We start from the raw sequence: 19,873 nt of genomic DNA, 5'->3' as shown, positions 1-19,873 counted from the left end.
TTTGTTACTTTCGTTGCAGTTGTATGTCTTAAGTGTAATTTGGCATGCTTTTATTTTGAAGGCGAGTTAACAAAATAACTCCTGTTGACAGGAAGTTGTTGTTGTTATGGAAACAAGAAAAGTTTCACAGCGGGCGGAACTTGTCATAAAGTCCGCGATAATAACACCCACCCATTTAGAGGGAAGATATGATTGGTCAATTGTACCGTCATTTGACATTACTCTCTCGTTCAGTTACTATAGCTGGCCCTCTGTGAGTTCTAGCTGGACCGCCTGGACGTCCAACAGCTCCTCTCTTCACAGACTCGCAGAGACGAGCTTCTTTCATTTAACCCTTCACATTCCAACAGAAACTGAACAGGCAGATTCGATCGATTTATTTCTTTGGAAATGTTATTTTAAATACAATTAAATCAAGTTATTTTGGTAAAACTAATGAAAAATATAACTAAAAATTTTTTTTTCAATTATTATTTTTTTTATTAATGTTTTTAAATATTATTTTGTAGAATATCTTAGGACCTCACAGAGGGCCTAGACTAGGGCCCTGGCGGCTCGCCACTGTTCAATACATGTTCAAATCCAGCTTAAGGTCTTCATCATTTAAAAACACAACATTTAAATCCTAAAATGACAGAATCACGATGTCCAGCTCACTTCCTGTTTGTCTCTCAGCAGCTGATCAGTTATTTAAAGAAACACGTGGAGCTCGTTTACATAAAAACACTTTATTGTATTTTCTGAAGCGACCCCTTCAAACACACGTTTCTCCATCGGACCAGCGGCTGATGGAGAGAGCACCTGATGTGAAGAACAGTCTGGCAGTTCTACCCTAAAGCTCTATTGCAAAATGGTGATAAAATAAAACAAAGAATTAACTTCCTGCTCACTCAGAAGCACTTTGCTTTTTGGGAACGTTTAAACTTTCCCTGAAGGTGTTTTTAGTTTCGTTTTAAAGTCCCACAACAACATTTCTGAAGTCATTCATTAAGTCTCTAAGTCTCTATTCTGTGATCTCCTCCTCTTCTTCCTCCTCCTCCTCGTCCTCCTCACCGGCTCTTCGTCAGGCAGAGGTTCTCGCACTCGTCCTGTGTGGTGAAGCGGTTTTTGTTTCCTCCGCAGCCTCCGAACCAGAATCGCGCACACTCGCTCTGCTCCGAGTCGAAGAACCACATCATGGTGTAGTTACTGCAGATACCCACGTCCTGCTGCTGGAAACAGCTGTCTGCAGGGGGACACATTACAGCGTTACACTCAGGAGGCGGACACATTACAGCGTTACACTCGGGAGGGGGACACGTTACAGCGTTACACTCAGGAGGGGGACACGTTACAGCGTTACACTCAGGACGGGGACACGTTACAGCGTTACACTCAGGAGGGGGACACATTACAGCGTTACACTCAGGAGGCGGACACGTTACAGCGTTAAACTCAGGAGGGGGACACATTACAGCGTTACACTCAGGAGGCGGACACGTTACAGCGTTACACTCAGGAGGGGGACACGTTACAGCGTTACACTCAGGAGGGGGACACATTACAGCGTTACACTCAGGAGGGGGACACATTACAGCGTTAGACTCTGCAGGGGGACACGTTACAGCGTTACACTCAGGAGGGGGACACATTACAGCGTTACACTCAGGAGGGGGACACGGTACAGCGTTACACTATACTGTCTGCAGGGGGACACATTAAAGCGCTACACTCTGCATGGGACACATTACAGCGTTACACTCAGGAGGGGGACACGTTACAGCGTTACACATATTTTCATATGTAATTCAAATTGAAAAACACTTGTAGGCCTATGGTTCTTTACAACGTTAAAAAAAAAGAAGGTTTTTACCTTTGGAGCCGAAACTGGCCAACTCCGGCTGAGGGAGGATGTTCGGATCTGTGTGAGGACACACACACACACACACACACACACACACACACACACACACACACACACACACACACACACACACACACACACACACACACACACACACACACACACACACACACACACACAGTGAGTATAATTTGTGTTTGCAGCCTCTAAATGCTGCACGTATTAGACCTTGAGTTTAGTTCCTGTACTTGTGGTACTCATTACATCAAGCTACTGAGCCAGGCTCTCATTATTGAAGAAAGCACTTATATAATCCACCATACCCACTGCTAGAGTGTACACGTGTGTTATGCCTGACATATATTCATATCGTCCTACAGGTTTGATCCCCCTCTACAGTATTTACACATTTATCTTATTCTTGCAATCTACCCGCACCAATATTTCTGTTGCAGCTTTTCTATTTGTGTGTTAAATGTGTTGCATGATGCGTTGTTGGGGGACGAGGGCTTGTGCCGTTGTGCAAATGAAAATAAAGCTGATTATTCAGTTGCCTTCTTCCATCCAGCAGAAGTGAGCAGAGATCAGAACAACGTGGTTCAGACGAGGCGTTGTTAATGTCAAACATCTTGTCAATACAAAACAAATGGAAAATCTTCAGTTGTTGAAAAGTCATGGTGTAATAATTAAAAAGCCATTATAAGTGATTGTCTATCAAAAAAATCATAAAAGGCGTAGTACAGTATAAAAAAGTCAGTCATAGGTAAAAGAAAAGTATAAAATTGAAGTTGGACTCATAGTATGTTTGAAAAAGAATATGTTGGCATGAAGAGAGGTGGTCCACACACACTGTCAGAAGTAGAATGTAAAAAGAGTCAAAGAAGTTGTTACAAATCATAACAAGCAGTAAAGAATGTAACTTTTCTTAATTAAAGGTCAAAAAGTCAAAGTTTGTCAAAACAATCTTAAAAAGTCCATAAAATAGGTCCAAAATGTTTATAAAAAGACAAGAAAGGTTATTGTCTGTCAAGTGATGGAATGGTATGTTTAAAGTCATAATGTCAACAAATCAAAGTACAGTAAAAAGAAAAAAGTCAGTCAAGTGTTCAACAACAAAGTACTCTGAATACCAATATGATGCATGAGGCGTTCCACACACGCTGTCAGCAGGACTTACGCTGGCCACACGTCCGCAAACACTCATGCTCCGAGCTAAAGCGGTTAGCGTTACCGTGGCAACCGCCGTACCAGAAGGGAGCGCATGCAGCGAGCCGCGGGTCAAAGAACCAGCGCCGGACTGAGTCCTCACACTGAGAGCCAGCGTCAGCCTGTAGCCGACACCGGGCTGCAAGAAACACACACATTCAACACACACACACAACATCCTGCACGACACATGCAGCCGTGCACGCTTTAAATGACTCTTAAAGGTCTCCTATTATATATTTGAACAATATATTATAGGGCCAAATATATACAAAAAAAAGTGTTTTGCTCAAAATACCAAACAGACCATTGCAGCATCCCATAATCCCCTCTGTTTCAGCCCTGTTTCAAAAGTGCTGATTCTGGGTCTGGCCCTTTAAATATAACCCGAGCTGCTGTGACCCCGCCCCTTTGGTGCTGCTATGGCCACGCCCCTTTGGAGCTGCTTCTGGTCACACCCCTTTGGATTATGCATGAGCTCTCCTCATTCAGGAGAACTCTCCCAGCAGAAACTCAGCTAAATGCTGCCGTGATGAAACTCCACATCATGTTCCAGACCACATCAAGGATTCTCTCTGAAACAGGATGGATGGATGGATGGATGGATGGATGGATCTCTCTCTCTCTCTCTCTCTCTCTCTCTCTCTCTCGATATAACAAAGAAAGTGTTAAAAAGTAGAACATCTGACATGAAGACGAGATGCGTGCAGTGTGCGCAGTTAATTCAGCCGTATTGAACATGCAATCAGTAAATCTGTTAGAAACTGAACTGCAGGTTTTAGTTGAATGAACTTCTACTGACCGGGAACTTTTGAGTCCTTTGTGATGGTTCATAAGTACTTTATTATAATGCTGTATATATAGGCATTAGGGCTGAACGATATATCGTGTCATGGCGATAACCGCGATATGCGCATGCGCGATATTCCAATATACCAATCACAATCATTCTTGATCAGATCCCAGCAGGCCCCGCCCCGCTAGTTTGCAGACCATCAAAACACCGGTAAAAAATGAGCGAGGCACAGGAGGACAATACCGGCGAGAATGAAGATTTACTTCCAAAAAGAAAAGCAACATCTGCCATCTGGAAGTATTTTGGATCCAAAAAGGTTCTTCTCTTCTTCATTCACAGATTATTTGAGGGGAAGCAACACGCATTATGATGACATGTTAGATCATGACTTAAGGTACGATGAGTCAACCAGTTAAGATCCAGACGTCCGTGACTCAAATCTTTCATCCGGTTAAATATAGTTAAAAAAACGCAATAAATATCGCAGGGCAAAAAAATATATCGCAATGTCAGTTTTTTTCAATATCGTGCAGCCCTACTAGGCATTTTCATTCTGGCAAGGCATCAGGGTTGAGTATTTTTATAATATGATGCAGTAATTATGTTTCATAAAAACTGGCGTATGCCTAATAATAATAATTTCTAAAAGTGTCATAGTATAGTATGTCATAAAAAAGTATTAAAAGTCATAGTTTAGTATGTCAAAACACATAAGAAAATATTGTATAATATGTAGAAAAAATCCTATCAATTCATATTAAAGTATGCTAAAAATGTTTTTTATCAGTATTGTATGTTTAAAAAAAGTCAAGAAAGAAATACAAATTTAAATTAAAATATCAGTCATCATATATTATATCAAAAAAGTCAATAAAGGCAATTAAAGTGATTAAAACATGTCATATAATATGTCAAATAAGTCGTAAAAACTCATAGTATAGTGTGTTTAAAAAATGTGTAAAAAGTCATGAGAAAGGTCACAAAGTATTATGTCAGTAAAGTCATGAAAAGTCATAGTATAGTTTGTTAAAAGTCATAAAAAGTAAAAGAATCCTAGGTCAGTATGTCCAACAAGTAAAAGAAAGTCCTTAAAAATCATAAAAGTCATTAAAAGTCATTCAAGCAGGTCAAAGAAATGTGTATGTGTGTGTCTCTGTGTGTGTGTGTGTGTGTGTGTGTGTGTGTGTCTGTCTCTCTGTGTGTGGGTGTGTGTGTGTCTCTGTGTGTGTGTGTGTGTGTGTGTGTGTGTCTCTGTGTGTGTGTGTGTGTGTGTGTGTGTGTGTGTGTGTGTGTGTGTGTGTGTGTGTGTGTTACCGTTGGGCAGTGAGATGAGTCTCTGTCCGTCTCCTCTCAGCATCAGGGAGTCGGTGATGTCCAGCTGTCCTCCCATCTGCTCCTGAAACCCAGCCTCCACCTGGACCCCCCCCTGGACGCCCCCCTGGGCCCCCCCCTGGCCCCCCCACTGCTCCTCCGCCTGCACCTCCTCCCTAAACTCCTCCACCTCGGGCCTGCAAACACGGAGTCAAAGAGTCATGAAAAAGTCAAAAAATCGTAGAAAAGCATGTAACATTTTTTTTTTTAAATAGTCATTAAAAGTTGTAAAACAAAGTAAAGAATGTCAAAAAGTCACAGAATTTTTTGTCAAAAAAGGCTTTGAGAAAAAGTCATAGTATAATATGTCGAAAAAGATAAAATATCGTAAATTACTCGGTTCAGAAAGTCATAAAAAGTCAGTCAAGTTGGTCCATTTTTTTTTTAATAGAAAGTCTCTAAAAGTCATCGTAAAGTACAGTATGTTTAAACAAAAATAATTTAAAGTCATAGTATGTTTAAAAAAGTCATTTAAAGAAATAGTATGTCCAGAAAATCATAGTCAAAAATATAATTGAAAGTCATCAGAAGTCCAAACAGTCAGGAGGTTTCATCGTGATCACATGATCCTAGTTTCATTTACCCGGGGACGAAGGTCTGTCCTCCGCCCGCCTCCTTCAGCTGCTCACAGGTCCGAGTTAAAGAGGGGGGGGGATACGTGTACACCCCCCCTGAAATAAACACACACACACACACACACACACACACACACACACACACACACACACACACACACACACACACACACACACACACTGATCAGATACTTCATTACAGAAAGTTAAATAGCAACAAAAAGACATTTCAGTTTTATTGAGTTCTGGTCGGTGATTTGAAGGTGGGGGGGGCAGTCTCTGATGTGTTGTGGGAGGGGGATCCACGGGGGGGGGGATAGCAAATTCAAAGTGTGTGTTCATAACGTCATACAATATGATCAAGCTCAAGTCCCCTACCATGTTACCTTGATTCATTTGTTTATTCTTTTCTCGCTGGGCGTACGACTCATGTCTCATTTTCGATGCAGCAAGATTGTAAGACATAAAGTATGTACATGTTGCAGTTTGTTCTTAAGATGTTCAAAACAAGTGTGTGTTCCTGTACTGCAGAGAGCGGAGAGGAAGACCCTGAAGAAGCGCTGGGTGTAGAGAGTGTGTAGAGTGTGTGTGTAGTGTAGACTGTGTAGAGCAGTGGTTCTCAAACGTTTTCAATAGTGTACCCCCTTTGAAAAAGATATTCAGCCACGTTTCCCCTGATCAGCGCAAAAACTATTTGTTAGGGACAAAAAGCCCACAAAGAGGTACGGCGCAGCGCCATCAGGGTCTGATTTATTAAAACAACAACAGTAACTGAGAAACACTTAAATGCTACTTTTCAAATGTTTACAATCCATCACTAAATTCATGGAAACCCATTTGAACATCATAACAGTAAGACGACATGGAACTGATGTGTTTAATAAGTTGTACTCGGTGTAGAGAAACATGGGCTCGAGCTTCACTGAGGATCTGTGTCCTTCTGACAGCGAGGCAGCTGCAGCTGGTACACTTTCTGACAGCGAGGCAGCTGCAGCTGGTACACTTTCTGACAGGGAGGCAGCTGCAGCTGGTACACTTTCTGACAGCGAGGCAGCTGCAGCTGGTACACTTTCTGACAGCGAGGCAGCTGCAGCTGGTACACTTTCTGACAGCGAGGCAGCTGCAGCTGGTAAACTTTCTGACAGCGAGGCAGCTGCAGCTGGTACACTTTCTGACAGCGAGGCAGCTGCAGCTGGTACACTTTCTGACAGGGAGGCAGCTGCAGCTGGTACACTTTCTGACAGGGAGGCAGCTGCAGCTGGTACACTTTCTGACAGCGAGGCAGCTGCAGCTGGTACACTTTCTGACAGCGAGGCAGCTGCAGCTGGTACACTTTCTGACAGCGAGGCAGCTGCAGCTGGTAAACTTTCTGACAGCGAGGCAGCTGCAGCTGGTACACTTTCTGACAGCGAGGCAGCTGCAGCTGGTACACTTTCTGACAGCGAGGCAGCTGCAGCTGGTACACTTCTGACAGGGAGGCAGCTGCAGCTGGTACACTTTCTGACAGGGAGGCAGCTGCAGCTGGTACACTTTCTGACAGCGAGGCAGCTGCAGCTGGTACACTTTCTGACAGCGAGGCAGCTGCAGCTGGTACACTTTCTGACAGCGAGGCAGCTGCAGCTGGTACACTTTCTGACAGGGAGGCAGCTGCAGCTGGTACACTTTCTGACAGGGAGGCAGCTGCAGCTGGTACACTTTCTGACAGGGAGGCAGCTGCAGCTGGTACACTTTCTGACAGCGAGGCAGCTGCAGCTGGTACACTTTCTGACAGCGAGGCAGCTGCAGCTGGTACACTTTCTGACAGCGAGGCAGCTGCAGCTGGTACACTTTCTGACAGCGAGGCAGCTGCAGCTGGTACACTTAGCGTTTTGAAACATGTGAAACTCTGTTCATATAAAACCCACACGGCTCAAACTTCCTTACTTTTCCTAAAATTGGTTTATTTATTTATTGGAGCATTAAATGAAGAGAAAAATATATGAGCATTTTATGAGCATGGGATTTTGACCCCTCATATAAACATATGCATAATGCTGCGCTATACTTTGCGGCCACACGCCGTTGCCAAGCAACGCTTATTGTTTAGGTCCTTTGATAAGCAGGCAGTCATATCATTAACTAGAACTAGCTAGATCTGATAGATTTGGATATTAACGCGAGTGAAGTCTAACCGGACGAGAGAGAGAGATCAGATCAGCTGCTGCTGACGGAGAACACGCAGCTCTGCATGATCACAGCTCCGCCGCTGTGACGGACCGTTGAGCGGAGCAGAATACACTAAGAGTTAGACCTAACACACTTAGCTAGTTTATCTACTCTGGAACTAGCTAAACTAGTTATACATATATGTATTCTTTACTGTCGGGTCACTCATTACAGGTTCAGCGAGCTGCACGAGACTGACCGGCTGTCAGGAGAGGGAGAGGAATAGAGAGCACCCCGTTTATTGTTCCCATGTTATTATCCAGAGTTTCTGTAAACCTTTGAAGAAAGTAGTTCATCTACTATTAGTAGTTTGTTTAAATGCATTACTCATTTTTTTTTTTTTCATTAACATAAAATAAATCTCACGTACCCCCTGCAGTACTCCAACGTACCCCTAGGGGTCCGCATACCCCCATTTGAGAACCACTGCTGTAGAGTGTAGAGTGTGTGTAGAGCGTAGAGTGTGTGTAGAGTGTAGAGTGTGTGTAGAGTGTAGAGTGTGTGTAGAGTGTAGAGTGTGTGTAGAGCGTAGAGTGTGTGTAGAGCGTAGAGTGTGTGTAGAGCGTAGTGTGTGTAGAGCGTAGAGTGTGTGTAGAGCGTAGAGTGTGTGTAGAGCGTAGAGTGTGTGTAGAGCGTAGAGTGTGTGTAGAGCGTAGAGTGTGTGTAGAGCGTAGAGTGTGTGTAGAGTGTAGAGTGTGTGTAGAGCGTAGAGTGTGTGTAGAGTGTAGAGTGTGTGTAGAGCGTAGAGTGTGTGTCCTCACTGCTGAGCGCGGAGAGGAAGACCCTGAAGAAGCGCTGGGTGTAGCTCTGCTCCTCGGCCTTCAGTCGGTCCAGGTGGATGAGGTGCTGCAGGAGTGGCCCCCCCGCCACCTCCTCCACCTGCCTGCGGTCGTAGCGCTCGCCCACCGTCACCACGAACTGCGCCACCCCCTCACACTGGGCCTTCTGGGAGACGTAGCTGAGCTGGGCCCGGTCCTGGGGGGCCGTGCTGGTTCCCACCAGGGTCAGCACCACCCTCCTCCTGCGGGGCTGCGCTGCCTTCAGGAGCAGCTCCGTCAGGGCCATGTTCAGAGTGACGCCCAGCGCCGAGGAGCCGCCCTGCATCCACAGTGAAGGAAAGAAGAACCATTACTTGAAATCTTTAGCCAGATAGCAGCTATGCCACTTTGATCTCCAATCCAGTAAATGTACTGTTACATGTTTTACTCAATGCCCTGGCTGATCATTGATCAGTGGTTCTCCCTGTCTGAGTGTCTGCAGGTGTGCTGGAGCCAGAGCAGCCCCCCACCAGCTGAAGCCTGACTCATCCACGCTGCCAGATGGTAGAAGCTGCTCCTCAGCGTATACATCAAGCCAGGTCATGTTAGAGATTGATCCTGTTCTGTCTGTGTTCCCCTGCAGTCCTGCCTGCTCTGCTCCAGCCCCTGTAGACCGCTCAGACCCACAACCTCTGACCGGATTCCCTCCCATTCGGCTTCCCTTCACACCCCGGACCCCCCATCTCAGCTCTGATCAACCCAGCTTTCCCCCCCCCAGAAAATAAACCTTTTTCCAAATGCTACTGTCTGTGTCTGCACCTGGGTCTGTTCTGCTGCCTAACATGTACCACTTTATTCTCCTAACATAGTATTGGTATCAGGGACGGTGTACCTGCTGCGTCATGTTCATCAGGTGCCTCTTCATCTGGCCGGAGGTCTGGAAGGTCCCGAACCCAAACTCCACCTTGGGGGCCCGGAAGCCGCTCTGCTGGACGAGGGCCACCCGGGCCCCTGATCCGGGCCTGCGGGGGGTGGGGCTCACGGCCAGCTGCTCCACCACGGAGCCCAGCAGCTGCTGCATGCCGGAGTACTCGTCAGCCTGCACCTCCCTGGAGCTGTCCAGAACCAGAACCAGGTCCACATCCGCCTCCTGAGGCGCCAGCGGGTCCAGGATGAAGGAGCACTGCTGCGAGCGCTGGCACGGGTCTGAGGGAACACCACAGGCAACATTACTCAGGACATCGGATACGGGTTAATCTGAGTAAATATACCCTTTGACCCTCTCCTCACAATCTACAGAAAAGGCCATCATGCTAAAGTAATACAAAACTGGACAGACTCCTTTATTTACTTCTGGAACATGGTGACATCACTCTGGAACACTGACGCTCCTATTGGCTAGCGCTCCAATACATTGTACGTGGAACATCTCTAAGAGGTTGACCAATCACAACAGAGCCGGCCAGCTAATCAATCAGAGCAGACTGGGCTCTGGTTTCAGACAGAGGGTGAAAAGAGGTGCTGCAGCACAGACAGTATGAGAAGAATAAAGAGCTTTTTGAACATTAAAGCATGGAGACACTACATACTGATATACACCTGAACATCAGCAGGAGAGAACTCTTTAAAGTAGAGACACTACATACTGATATACACCTGAACATCAGCAGGAGAGGACTCTTTAAAGTAGAGACACTACATACTGATATACACCTGAACATCAGCAGGAGAGGACTCTTTAAAGTAGAGACACTACATACTGATATACACCTGAACATCAGCAGGAGAGGACTCTTTAAAGTAGAGACACTACATACTGATATACACCTGAACATCAGCAGGAGAGGACTCTTTAAAGTAGAGACGCTACATACTGATATACACCTGAACATCAGCAGGAGAGGACTCTTTAAAGTAGAGACACTACATACTGATATACACCTGAACATCAGCAGGAGAGGACTCTTTAAAGTAGAGACGCTACATACTGATATACACCTGAACATCAGCAGGAGAGGACTCTTTAAAGTAGAGACACTACATACTGATATACACCTGAACATCAGCAGGAGAGGACTCTTTAAAGTAGAGATACTACATACTGATATACACCTGAACATCAGCAGGAGAGGACTCTTTAAAGTAGAGACGCTACATACTGATATACACCTGAACATCAGCAGGAGAGAACTCTTTAAAGTAGAGACACTACATACTGATATACACCTGAACATCAGCAGGAGAGGACTCTTTAAAGTAGAGACACTACATACTGATATACACCTGAACATCAGCAGGAGAGGACTCTTTAAAGTAGAGACGCTACATACTGATATACACCTGAACATCAGCAGGAGAGGACTCTTTAAAGTAGAGACGCTACATACTGATATACACCTGAACATCAGCAGGAGAGGACTCTTTAAAGTAGAGACACTACATACTGATATACACCTGAACATCAGCAGGAGAGGACTCTTTAAAGTAGAGACGCTACATACTGATATACACCTGAACATCAGCAGGAGAGGACTCTTTAAAGTAGAGACACTACATACTGATATACACCTGAACATCAGCAGGAGAGAACTCTTTAAAGTAGAGACACTACATACTGATATACACCTGAACATCAGCAGGAGAGGACTCTTTAAAGTAGAGACGCTACATACTGATATACACCTGAACATCAGCAGGAGAGGACTCTTTAAAGTAGAGACACTGCACACTGATATACACCTGAACATCAGCAGGAGAGGACTCTTGAAAGTAGAGACATTACATACTGATATACACTGAACATCAGCAGGAGAGGACTCTTTAAAGTAGAGACATTACATACTGATATACACCTGAACATCAGCAGGAGAGGACTCTTTAAAGTAGAGACACTACATACTGATATACACCTGAACATCAGCAGGAGAGGACTCTTTAAAGTAGAGACACTACATACTGATATACACCTGCACATCAGCAGGAGAGGACTCTTTAAAGTAGAGACACTACATACTGATATACACCTGAACATCAGCAGGAGAGGACTCTTTAAAGTAGAGACACTACATACTGATATACACCTGAACATCAGCAGGAGAGGACTCTTTAAAGTAGAGACACTACATACTGATATACACCTGAACATCAGCAGGAGAGGACTCTTTAAAGTAGAGACACTGCACACTGATATACACCTGAACATCAGCAGGAGAGGACTCTTTAAAGTAGAGACACTACATGCTGATATACACCTGAACATCAGCAGGAGAGGACTCTTTAAAGGAGAGACACTTTCAGAATATGAGTAACATGCTGATACCTTACAGCTCTCTCTTTGCTCTTTATATTTTCTCTTTTAAAGGTCCCATGTCATGCTCTTCTGGTTCTTACCCGTCCCCTTGTGTGTTTTGAAGGTTTTTCTGCATGTAAACGGTCTGCAGAGTCCCAAACCCTCAAAGTGCACCCTGTAGGGAGTAAAACACTAACACAGAGAAGACCTGTCTGTGCTGCCCCAGAACGCCTCGTTGGAGATTTCTCTTTTTCTTCGTGGGTACAGTGACATGCCCATACCCAAATGGAACCATTGGTCCATTGAGCCTTTAAGTTACATCCACGGATTGGTCCAAATTGACCAATCCACGGACTTCCTCACACACACTCAATCTTTTCTCAGCTGCAGCTCCGCCGATTTCTCCTCCCTGAGACGGCGGGACGCGGCGAGGCTGTGAGTCGGTGTGTGAGCACACCGACTCACAGCCAGGCTGCGGGTGTGTGTGTGTGTGTGTTCGGGCTGGGTTTCGCTGTGTCTCGCTGTCTCGCAGACGGCCACTGGGCTCACAGGGAGGGGGGGGGCAGGAGCTCCAACAAGCCGTTTAGGACAGAGAGTGAATACACATACTATACAGAGATGCTGTTTGAGAAACCAATGTGAGTTTGGAACATTGAACAATGTACATCTATTCTAGTAGACCTCAACAATGGAACTATGATCAGTAGAGATGGCCATGACATGGGACCTTTAAAACAATGAACAGCAGTTTAAAAAGAAGAGATGTGGCTGCATACCGTAACAGATGGCACAGTTCTTGACCTTCCTCAGGTCAGCAGCCGGGTTCCTCCCCAGCACCGTGAAAATGGAGGATCCTGAGTCGTCCACCTGAGATCACAAACAGCAGCTCTTAGAGAGATAACACAAACACATTCATCTAAAATACAGAGACAGTTTCCCTAACGCTCAGGAGTCTGTGGGCGGTTCATCTGAGAACTCCTAGGAGCTCAGATGTTCAGAGAGGATGATACAATCTCTGAGAGAGTTTGCATTGCATTCCCTCCTGAAACACCTCCATGACTCCAGGGTTCCTCATGAAGTGATATTACCCAGAAGTCTCTAAGCGTCGGTCATGACAAGAGCTGTTCAGATTCTCTAGCTTCAATACTTACTTTCTATTACACTGCTTCGTTGAATACTCCATTCTGATTGGTCAATTTGGACGTTTCAGAGGTTGTTAATACTTGATAACACACCTCTGCTTATTAAAATAATGACCGTTACTAAGGAGGATTACGGGGAGAAGAGGTTTAAAAACAGGCAGGAAGTAAACACTAAAGGGAACAGCAGAAGAAGACAGGCAGGAAGTAAACACTAAAGGGAACAGCAGAAGAAGACAGGCAGGAAGTATGCATAGGAAAAAGAAGAAGTGAGACTCCCACCTTCAGAGCCTCGGCGGTGTTGTTATCGTTCTTCAGCGAGATGACGGCGGGGACGATGTTGAGGCCGCGGTACTCCATGGTGGCGGTGACGATGTCATCCACGTCCTGCGATGGCCCGTTGGAGAGGAAGACGGCCACCTTCCTCATCATCACCCCCGCTCGCACACGCTTGAAGACGTGCTGCCCCACGAAGCGCATGGCGGCCCCCAGCTGGCGCCGGCTGGACGTCCTCTCCAGGGCCACGTTCCTCAGCAGCTCCAGCAGCTGCGTCTTGGTCCGGTAGTCCTGGAAGCGGATCAGGTACTTGGTGTGGGCGCTGAATCCCACCACGGCCACCCGGGCCCCCGTCGGACAGTTGCTCTCGGAGACGGAGACGTCCTCCAGCAGAGACAGCAGGGCGGAGCGCTGCCTCTCGAAGGCCGCCGGGGTCACGTTCTGCGACATGTCCAGCCCCAGAACCAGCTCCGTGGGGAAGGCCGGGCACAACAAGCGGTCTGAAACCAACGAAGAAGAGGTGATGATAAGGACATAGGAACACTGTGATCATGTAATGCTTTAAGCCAGGGGAGTCCAAACTTTATATGGCCCACAAATGAAACTCGTGCTTGTCTTGTATTGTAGTTCTAGGTGAAAACACATATTACACAGTAGTGTTCATGTGTTACGAAGCCCACTTCAAATACAGTCAGTTAAAGATGGAAACAAATGTTCGTTGATAAAAAAAGCCCAATAACTTATTTACATAACAAGCTTGAAATAGACCCTTCATATTTCTCCGTATCACTCTGAGGCGTCTGTTTAAGGGATGAGCTGCCGACTAAAGTAATGAACCCTATAGAGAGCTGTGATAGGCTGTCGTTTCCTTATTCAAGTATCGAGCCTAACCTACATGTTGCTAACTTATAACTGAACATACGAGGGAATATACCTAACCTCTATGAGTGGCCCAGCCCTTCCTATATTTTTCTGTATGTGGCCCTCGGTGAAAAAGTTTGGACCCCCTGCTTTAAGCTTTAGCTTGTGAAAAATGATACAGCAAATACAAAAATTATAATAATAATAATGGATTAAATGTGTATAGCAGCCAAGGCCACCTTACATGGTGAACAAACAAGCAAACAATAAGGGCAATTAATAAAGTAAATTATTAAATAAATAGGAGTGGAAGCAGGGGGCTGTGATGGGTTAGGGGTCAAAGGCCATGGTGAACAGGGAGGTTTGTCTCAGCAGGCTTTATAGATTAACAAACATGAGTATCCAACATTAAAGTGGCATGTTTAAGAAAAGAAAAAGCCAAATGATGTGAGCAAAACTTCAAAAGAGACAATACAGTGGGTAATTTACTAGAAAGGCTACGATTCGTTAAATATTTAACAGTTAACTTAAAGGTGGGGTAGGTCATTTTGGAGAAACCAGCTTGAGTGCGCTAGAATTTGAAAATACACAACCGGAAAAATCTTCCACTTCCTCACAGAGCCCCTCCTCCAACACACACGAACGCGCACATGACCAATGAGGGCACGAGGTAAGTTTGTGCCCAGATGGAAGGCTGACAGGCAGGTAGGCCATCCAGTTACTTTAGCCGGCTCAGATGATTGGTCGTGCTTTTTACAGCGCTACGGCTTCCACAGATGAGATTTTTTAATGGATTTTTTGTCAAAGCATTTCAGATATTCATTGCTATCGGATGTTAAGAGCATTCCATGGAATATAACAAGTGTTTCTGAAATAAATTACAAACCCCACCTTTAATTATCCTGTGCAAACATGAAAGAAAAGTCAGTAATTGTATGTATTATTATTCAGAAAGATGTATAACTCCAAGAGAGCATGATGCCGTCCTTGGTCCAGCGTCAACATCGCCAAGCTCCTGCGATCAATGGTAAAGTGGAGATACTTACCCATGGCACAAGCTGTGGAGAGAAAGAAATATATTTTAGAAACTAAATGCAGTTATTCAAACAATGAATACATATTTCTGAAGAAGTGTTTCTCACCACAGTTGTCTCTGATGTAGGTGATCAGCTGGCACTCCTGAGAAAACACACAATCACAAAATAGTATTTATACTTGTAACTTCCCTGTAGTCTGTTATATAGGATTTAGTGCATGTCTACGGTCTGCAAAGGCTAAAATCCATGGGTTCCCTCCATTGGACTCCTTTGTTTACTTCCTGAACATCAGCAGGAGAGGACTCTTTAAAGTAGAGACACTACTTACTGATATACACCTGAACATCAGCAGGAGAGGACTCTTTAAAGTAGAGACACTACATACTGATATACACCTGAACATCAGCAGGAGAGGACTCTTTAAAGTACAGACACTACATACTGATATAAACCTGAACATCAGCAGGAGAGGACTCTTTAAAGTAGAGACACTACATACTGATATACACCTGAACATCAGCAGGAGAGGACTCTTTAAAGTAGAGACACTACATACTGATATACACCTGAACATCAGCAGGAGAGGACTCTTTAAAGTAGAGACACTATATACTGATATACACCTGAACATCAACAGGAGAGGACTCTTTAAGTAGAGACACTACATACTGATATACACCTGAACATCAGCAGGAGAGGACTCTTTAAAGTAGAGACACTACATACTGATATACACCTGAACATCAGCAGGAGAGGACTCTTTAAAGTAGAGACACTACATACTGATATACACCTGAACATCAGCAGGAGAGGACTCTTTAAAGTAGAGACACTACACACTGATATACACCTGAACATCAGCAGGAGAGGACTCTTTAAAGTAGAGACACTACATACTGATATACACCTGAACATCAGCAGGAGAGGACTCTTTAAAGTAGAGACACTACCTACTGATATACACCTGAACATCAGCAGGAGAGGACTCTTTAAAGTAGAGACACTACATACTGATATACACCTGAACATCAGCAGGAGAGGACTCTTTAAAGTAGAGACACTACATACTGATATACACCTGAACATCAGCAGGAGAGGACTCTTTAAAGTACAGACACTACATACTGATATACACCTGAGCATCAGCAGGAGAGGACTCTTTAAAGTAGAGACACTACATACTGATATACACCTGAACATCAGCAGGAGAGGACTCTTTAAAGTACAGACACTACATACTGATATAAACCTGAACATCAGCAGGAGAGGACTCTTTAAAGTAGAGACACTACATACTGATATACACCTGAACATCAGCAGGAGAGGACTCTTTAAAGTAGAGACACTACACACTGATATACACCTGAACATCAGCAGGAGAGGACTCTTTAAAGTAGAGACACTACATACTGATATACACCTGAACATCAGCAGGAGAGGACTCTTTAAAGTAGAGACACTACATACTGATATACACCTGAACATCAGCAGGAGAGGACTCTTTAAAGTAGAGACACTACATACTGATATACACCTGAACATCAGCAGGAGAGGACTCTTTAAAGTAGAGACACTACATACTGATATACACCTGAACATCAGCAGGAGATAACTCTTTAAAGTAGAGACACTACATACTGATATACACCTGAACATCAGCAGGAGATAACTCTTTAAAGTAGAGACACTACACACTGATATACACCTGAACATCAGCAGGAGAGGACTCTTTAAAGTAGAGACACTACCTACTGATATACACCTGAGCATCAGCAGGAGAGGACTCTTTAAAGTAGAGACACTACATACTGATATACACCTGAACATCAGCAGGAGAGGACTCTTTAAAGTAGAGAACACTGCATACTGATATACACCTGAACATCAGCAGGAGAGGACTCTTTAAAGTAGAGACACTACAATACTGATATACACCTGAACATCAGCAGGAGAGGACTCTTTAAAGTAGAGACACTACATACTGATATACACCTGAACATCAGCAGGAGAGGACTCTTTAAAGTAGAGACACTACATACTGATATACACCTGAACATCAAGCAGGAGATACTCTTTAAAGTAGAGACACTACATACTGATATACACCTGAACATCAGCAGGAGAGGACTCTTTAAAGTAGAGACACTACTTACTGATATACACCTGAACATCAGCAGGAGAGGACTCTTTAAAGTAGAGACACTACATACTGATATACACCTGAACACCAGCAGGAGAGGACTCTTTAAAGTAGAGACACTACATACTGATATACACCTGAACATCAGCAGGAGAGGACTCTTTAAAGTAGAGACACTACTTACTGATATACACCTGAACATCAGCAGGAGAGGACTCTTTAAAGTAGAGACACTACATACTGATATACACCTGAACATCAGCAGGAGAGGACTCTTTAAAGTAGAGACACTACATACTGATATACACCTGAACATCAGCAGGAGAGGACTCTTTAAAGTAGAGACACTGCATACTGATATACACCTGAACATCAGCAGGAGAGGACTCTTTAAAGTAGAGACACTACATACTGATATACACCTGAACATCAGCAGGAGAGGACTCTTTAAAGTAGAGACACTACATACTGATATACACCTGAACATCAGCAGGAGAGGACTCTTTAAAGTAGAGACACTACATACTGATATACACCTGAACATCAGCAGGAGAGGACTCTTTAAAGTAGAGACACTGCATACTGATATACACCTGAACATCAGCAGGAGAGGACTCTTTAAAGTAGAGACACTACATACTGATATACACCTGAACATCAGCAGGAGAGGACTCTTTAAAGTAGAGACACTACATACTGATATACACCTGAACATCAGCAGGAGAGGACTCTTTAAAGTAGAGACACTACATACTGATATACACCTGAACATCAGCAGGAGAGGACTCTTTAAAGTAGAGACACTACATACTGATATACACCTGAACATCAGCAGGAGAGGACTCTTTAAAGTAGAGACACTCCATACTGAAATACACCTGAACATCAGCGAGAGGACTCTTTAAAGTAGAGACACTGCATACTGATATACACCTGAACATCAGCAGGAGAGGACTCTTTAAAGTAGAGACACTACACACTGATATACACCTGAACATCAGCAGGAGAGGACTCTTTAAAGTAGAGACACTACATACTGATATACACCTGAACACCAGCAGGAGAGGACTCTTTAAAGTAGAGACACTACACACTGATATACAACATTAAAGCATGGAAACTTGGTTTGAAGGAGGACGTACAGTCTTGTCTCTGGGTCCAGGAGGTCCTCTGGAACCCTGAAGGAGAAAGAGAGACATTATTACCCTTTTTATCATTCATTTTATGAATACATTTTATATTCACCTAACAGGACTTAAGGTGTTGTATACAAGTGTAACAAGAACATATCAAGCTCAATTAGCGGGGATGCAAGTAAAGATCATTTTTGGTTAAAATATAAATGATGAATCTGAAATTGCCCTAAAACGCTGTCGTATTCCTTTTTGATGCACTTTTGTTGATCAAAGATGTGTGTGCTTGTTGCCTTTGCATGCCCTGCTTCCATAAAGCTAATCTCTGCTGTGTTTTATGATGGCTTAGAAATAGGATGTTGTCTGGATGTGAGCGGAGGTCTTCTCCCTCTGAGCCGCGGCTCCTGTGGTGGCTGCAGCCTGGCGTGGTGACGCACATTGTTTGGCTTGGCAGCGTTCATGTCCTACTCTCTACCGGACAGGTAAAGCACGTTGCAGTCTGTCATTCATTCATGGACACAAGCTGCACACTGCGGACACTTCCTCATCTTAGCGCAGCTGAGGTCCGGGGCGTTAGAGGAGGCATTTGCTCCGCCAGAGGCTCCGTGATCACAGCGTTTCAAACTGGTGAGTGCCGTTGTCTGCTCTCTTTCAATCTGCTGCGTAGTTCCCCTGCTTTATCGATTCTTTATGTCACAGCGGGATTTGGCCGTGGGATTTGCGGGTCTCATTCCCTCCCTTGTCGGCTCTGTGGCTGCGCCTGGCTGCACAAGGTGGTACGTATGAGCCCTCCATACGGAAAGTTAAACCGTCACTTTCATACAGATTTGGTAGTAATTCTAATCCCCTTTCCAGGAGTGTTGTAACTATTCTCCCTCCCCACCTTTGGCCATCATTCCCGTCCCGTGCTGCTGTCTGGCCTCCCTGTGAGTCTGGGCTCTCTGTGAGTCTGAGCTCTCTGTGAGTCTGGGCTCTCTGTGAGTCTGGGCTCTCTGTGAGTCTGGACTCTCTGTGAGTCTGGGCTCTCTGTGAGTCTGGGCTCTCTGTGAGTCTGAGCTCTCTGTGAGTCTAGACTCTCTGTGAGTCTGAGCTCTCTGTGAGTCTGGGCTCTCTGTGAGTCTGGGCTCTCTGTGAGTCTGGCCTCTCTGTGAGTCTGGGCTCTCTGTGAGTCTGGGCTCTCTGTGAGTCTGGGCTCTCTGTGAGTCTGGCCTCTCTGTGAGTCTGGGCTCTCTGTGAGTCTGAGC

General features: G+C 44.7%; 1 protein-coding gene across 3 annotated transcripts in view; it reads right to left on the bottom strand.

Annotated features, from left to right (window-relative positions):
• Nucleotides 1-709: 709 nt before the first annotated feature.
• Nucleotides 710-19,873, bottom strand: part of col6a4a (collagen, type VI, alpha 4a) — an 80,479-nt gene continuing 61,315 nt past the window's right edge. For 2 of the 3 annotated variants that reach the window (XM_034201294.1, XM_034201297.1), the window contains 12 exons: nucleotides 18,639-18,674; nucleotides 15,462-15,498; nucleotides 15,366-15,377; nucleotides 13,465-13,958; nucleotides 12,820-12,910; nucleotides 9,647-9,960; nucleotides 8,758-9,094; nucleotides 5,800-5,887; nucleotides 5,160-5,353; nucleotides 3,021-3,188; nucleotides 1,853-1,900; nucleotides 710-1,225 (listed from right to left, as the gene is read on the bottom strand). In XM_034201294.1, the coding sequence (XP_034057185.1) occupies nucleotides 1,050-1,225; nucleotides 1,853-1,900; nucleotides 3,021-3,188; nucleotides 5,160-5,353; nucleotides 5,800-5,887; nucleotides 8,758-9,094; nucleotides 9,647-9,960; nucleotides 12,820-12,910; nucleotides 13,465-13,958; nucleotides 15,366-15,377; nucleotides 15,462-15,498; nucleotides 18,639-18,674 (1,995 nt within the window). In that variant the 3' untranslated portion in view covers nucleotides 710-1,049. The remainder of the gene's footprint in view (nucleotides 1,226-1,852; nucleotides 1,901-3,020; nucleotides 3,189-5,159; nucleotides 5,354-5,799; nucleotides 5,888-8,757; nucleotides 9,095-9,646; nucleotides 9,961-12,819; nucleotides 12,911-13,464; nucleotides 13,959-15,365; nucleotides 15,378-15,461; nucleotides 15,499-18,638; nucleotides 18,675-19,873) is intronic. The other variant, XM_034201295.1, reaches the window with a different exon arrangement.

This window comes from Gymnodraco acuticeps, unplaced genomic scaffold, assembly GCF_902827175.1.
Source record: "Gymnodraco acuticeps unplaced genomic scaffold, fGymAcu1.1, whole genome shotgun sequence".
Lineage (NCBI taxonomy): Eukaryota > Metazoa > Chordata > Actinopteri > Perciformes > Bathydraconidae > Gymnodraco > Gymnodraco acuticeps.
Note: the sequence above shows the minus strand (reverse complement) of the source record. Positions and strands in the feature narration are given on the sequence as shown.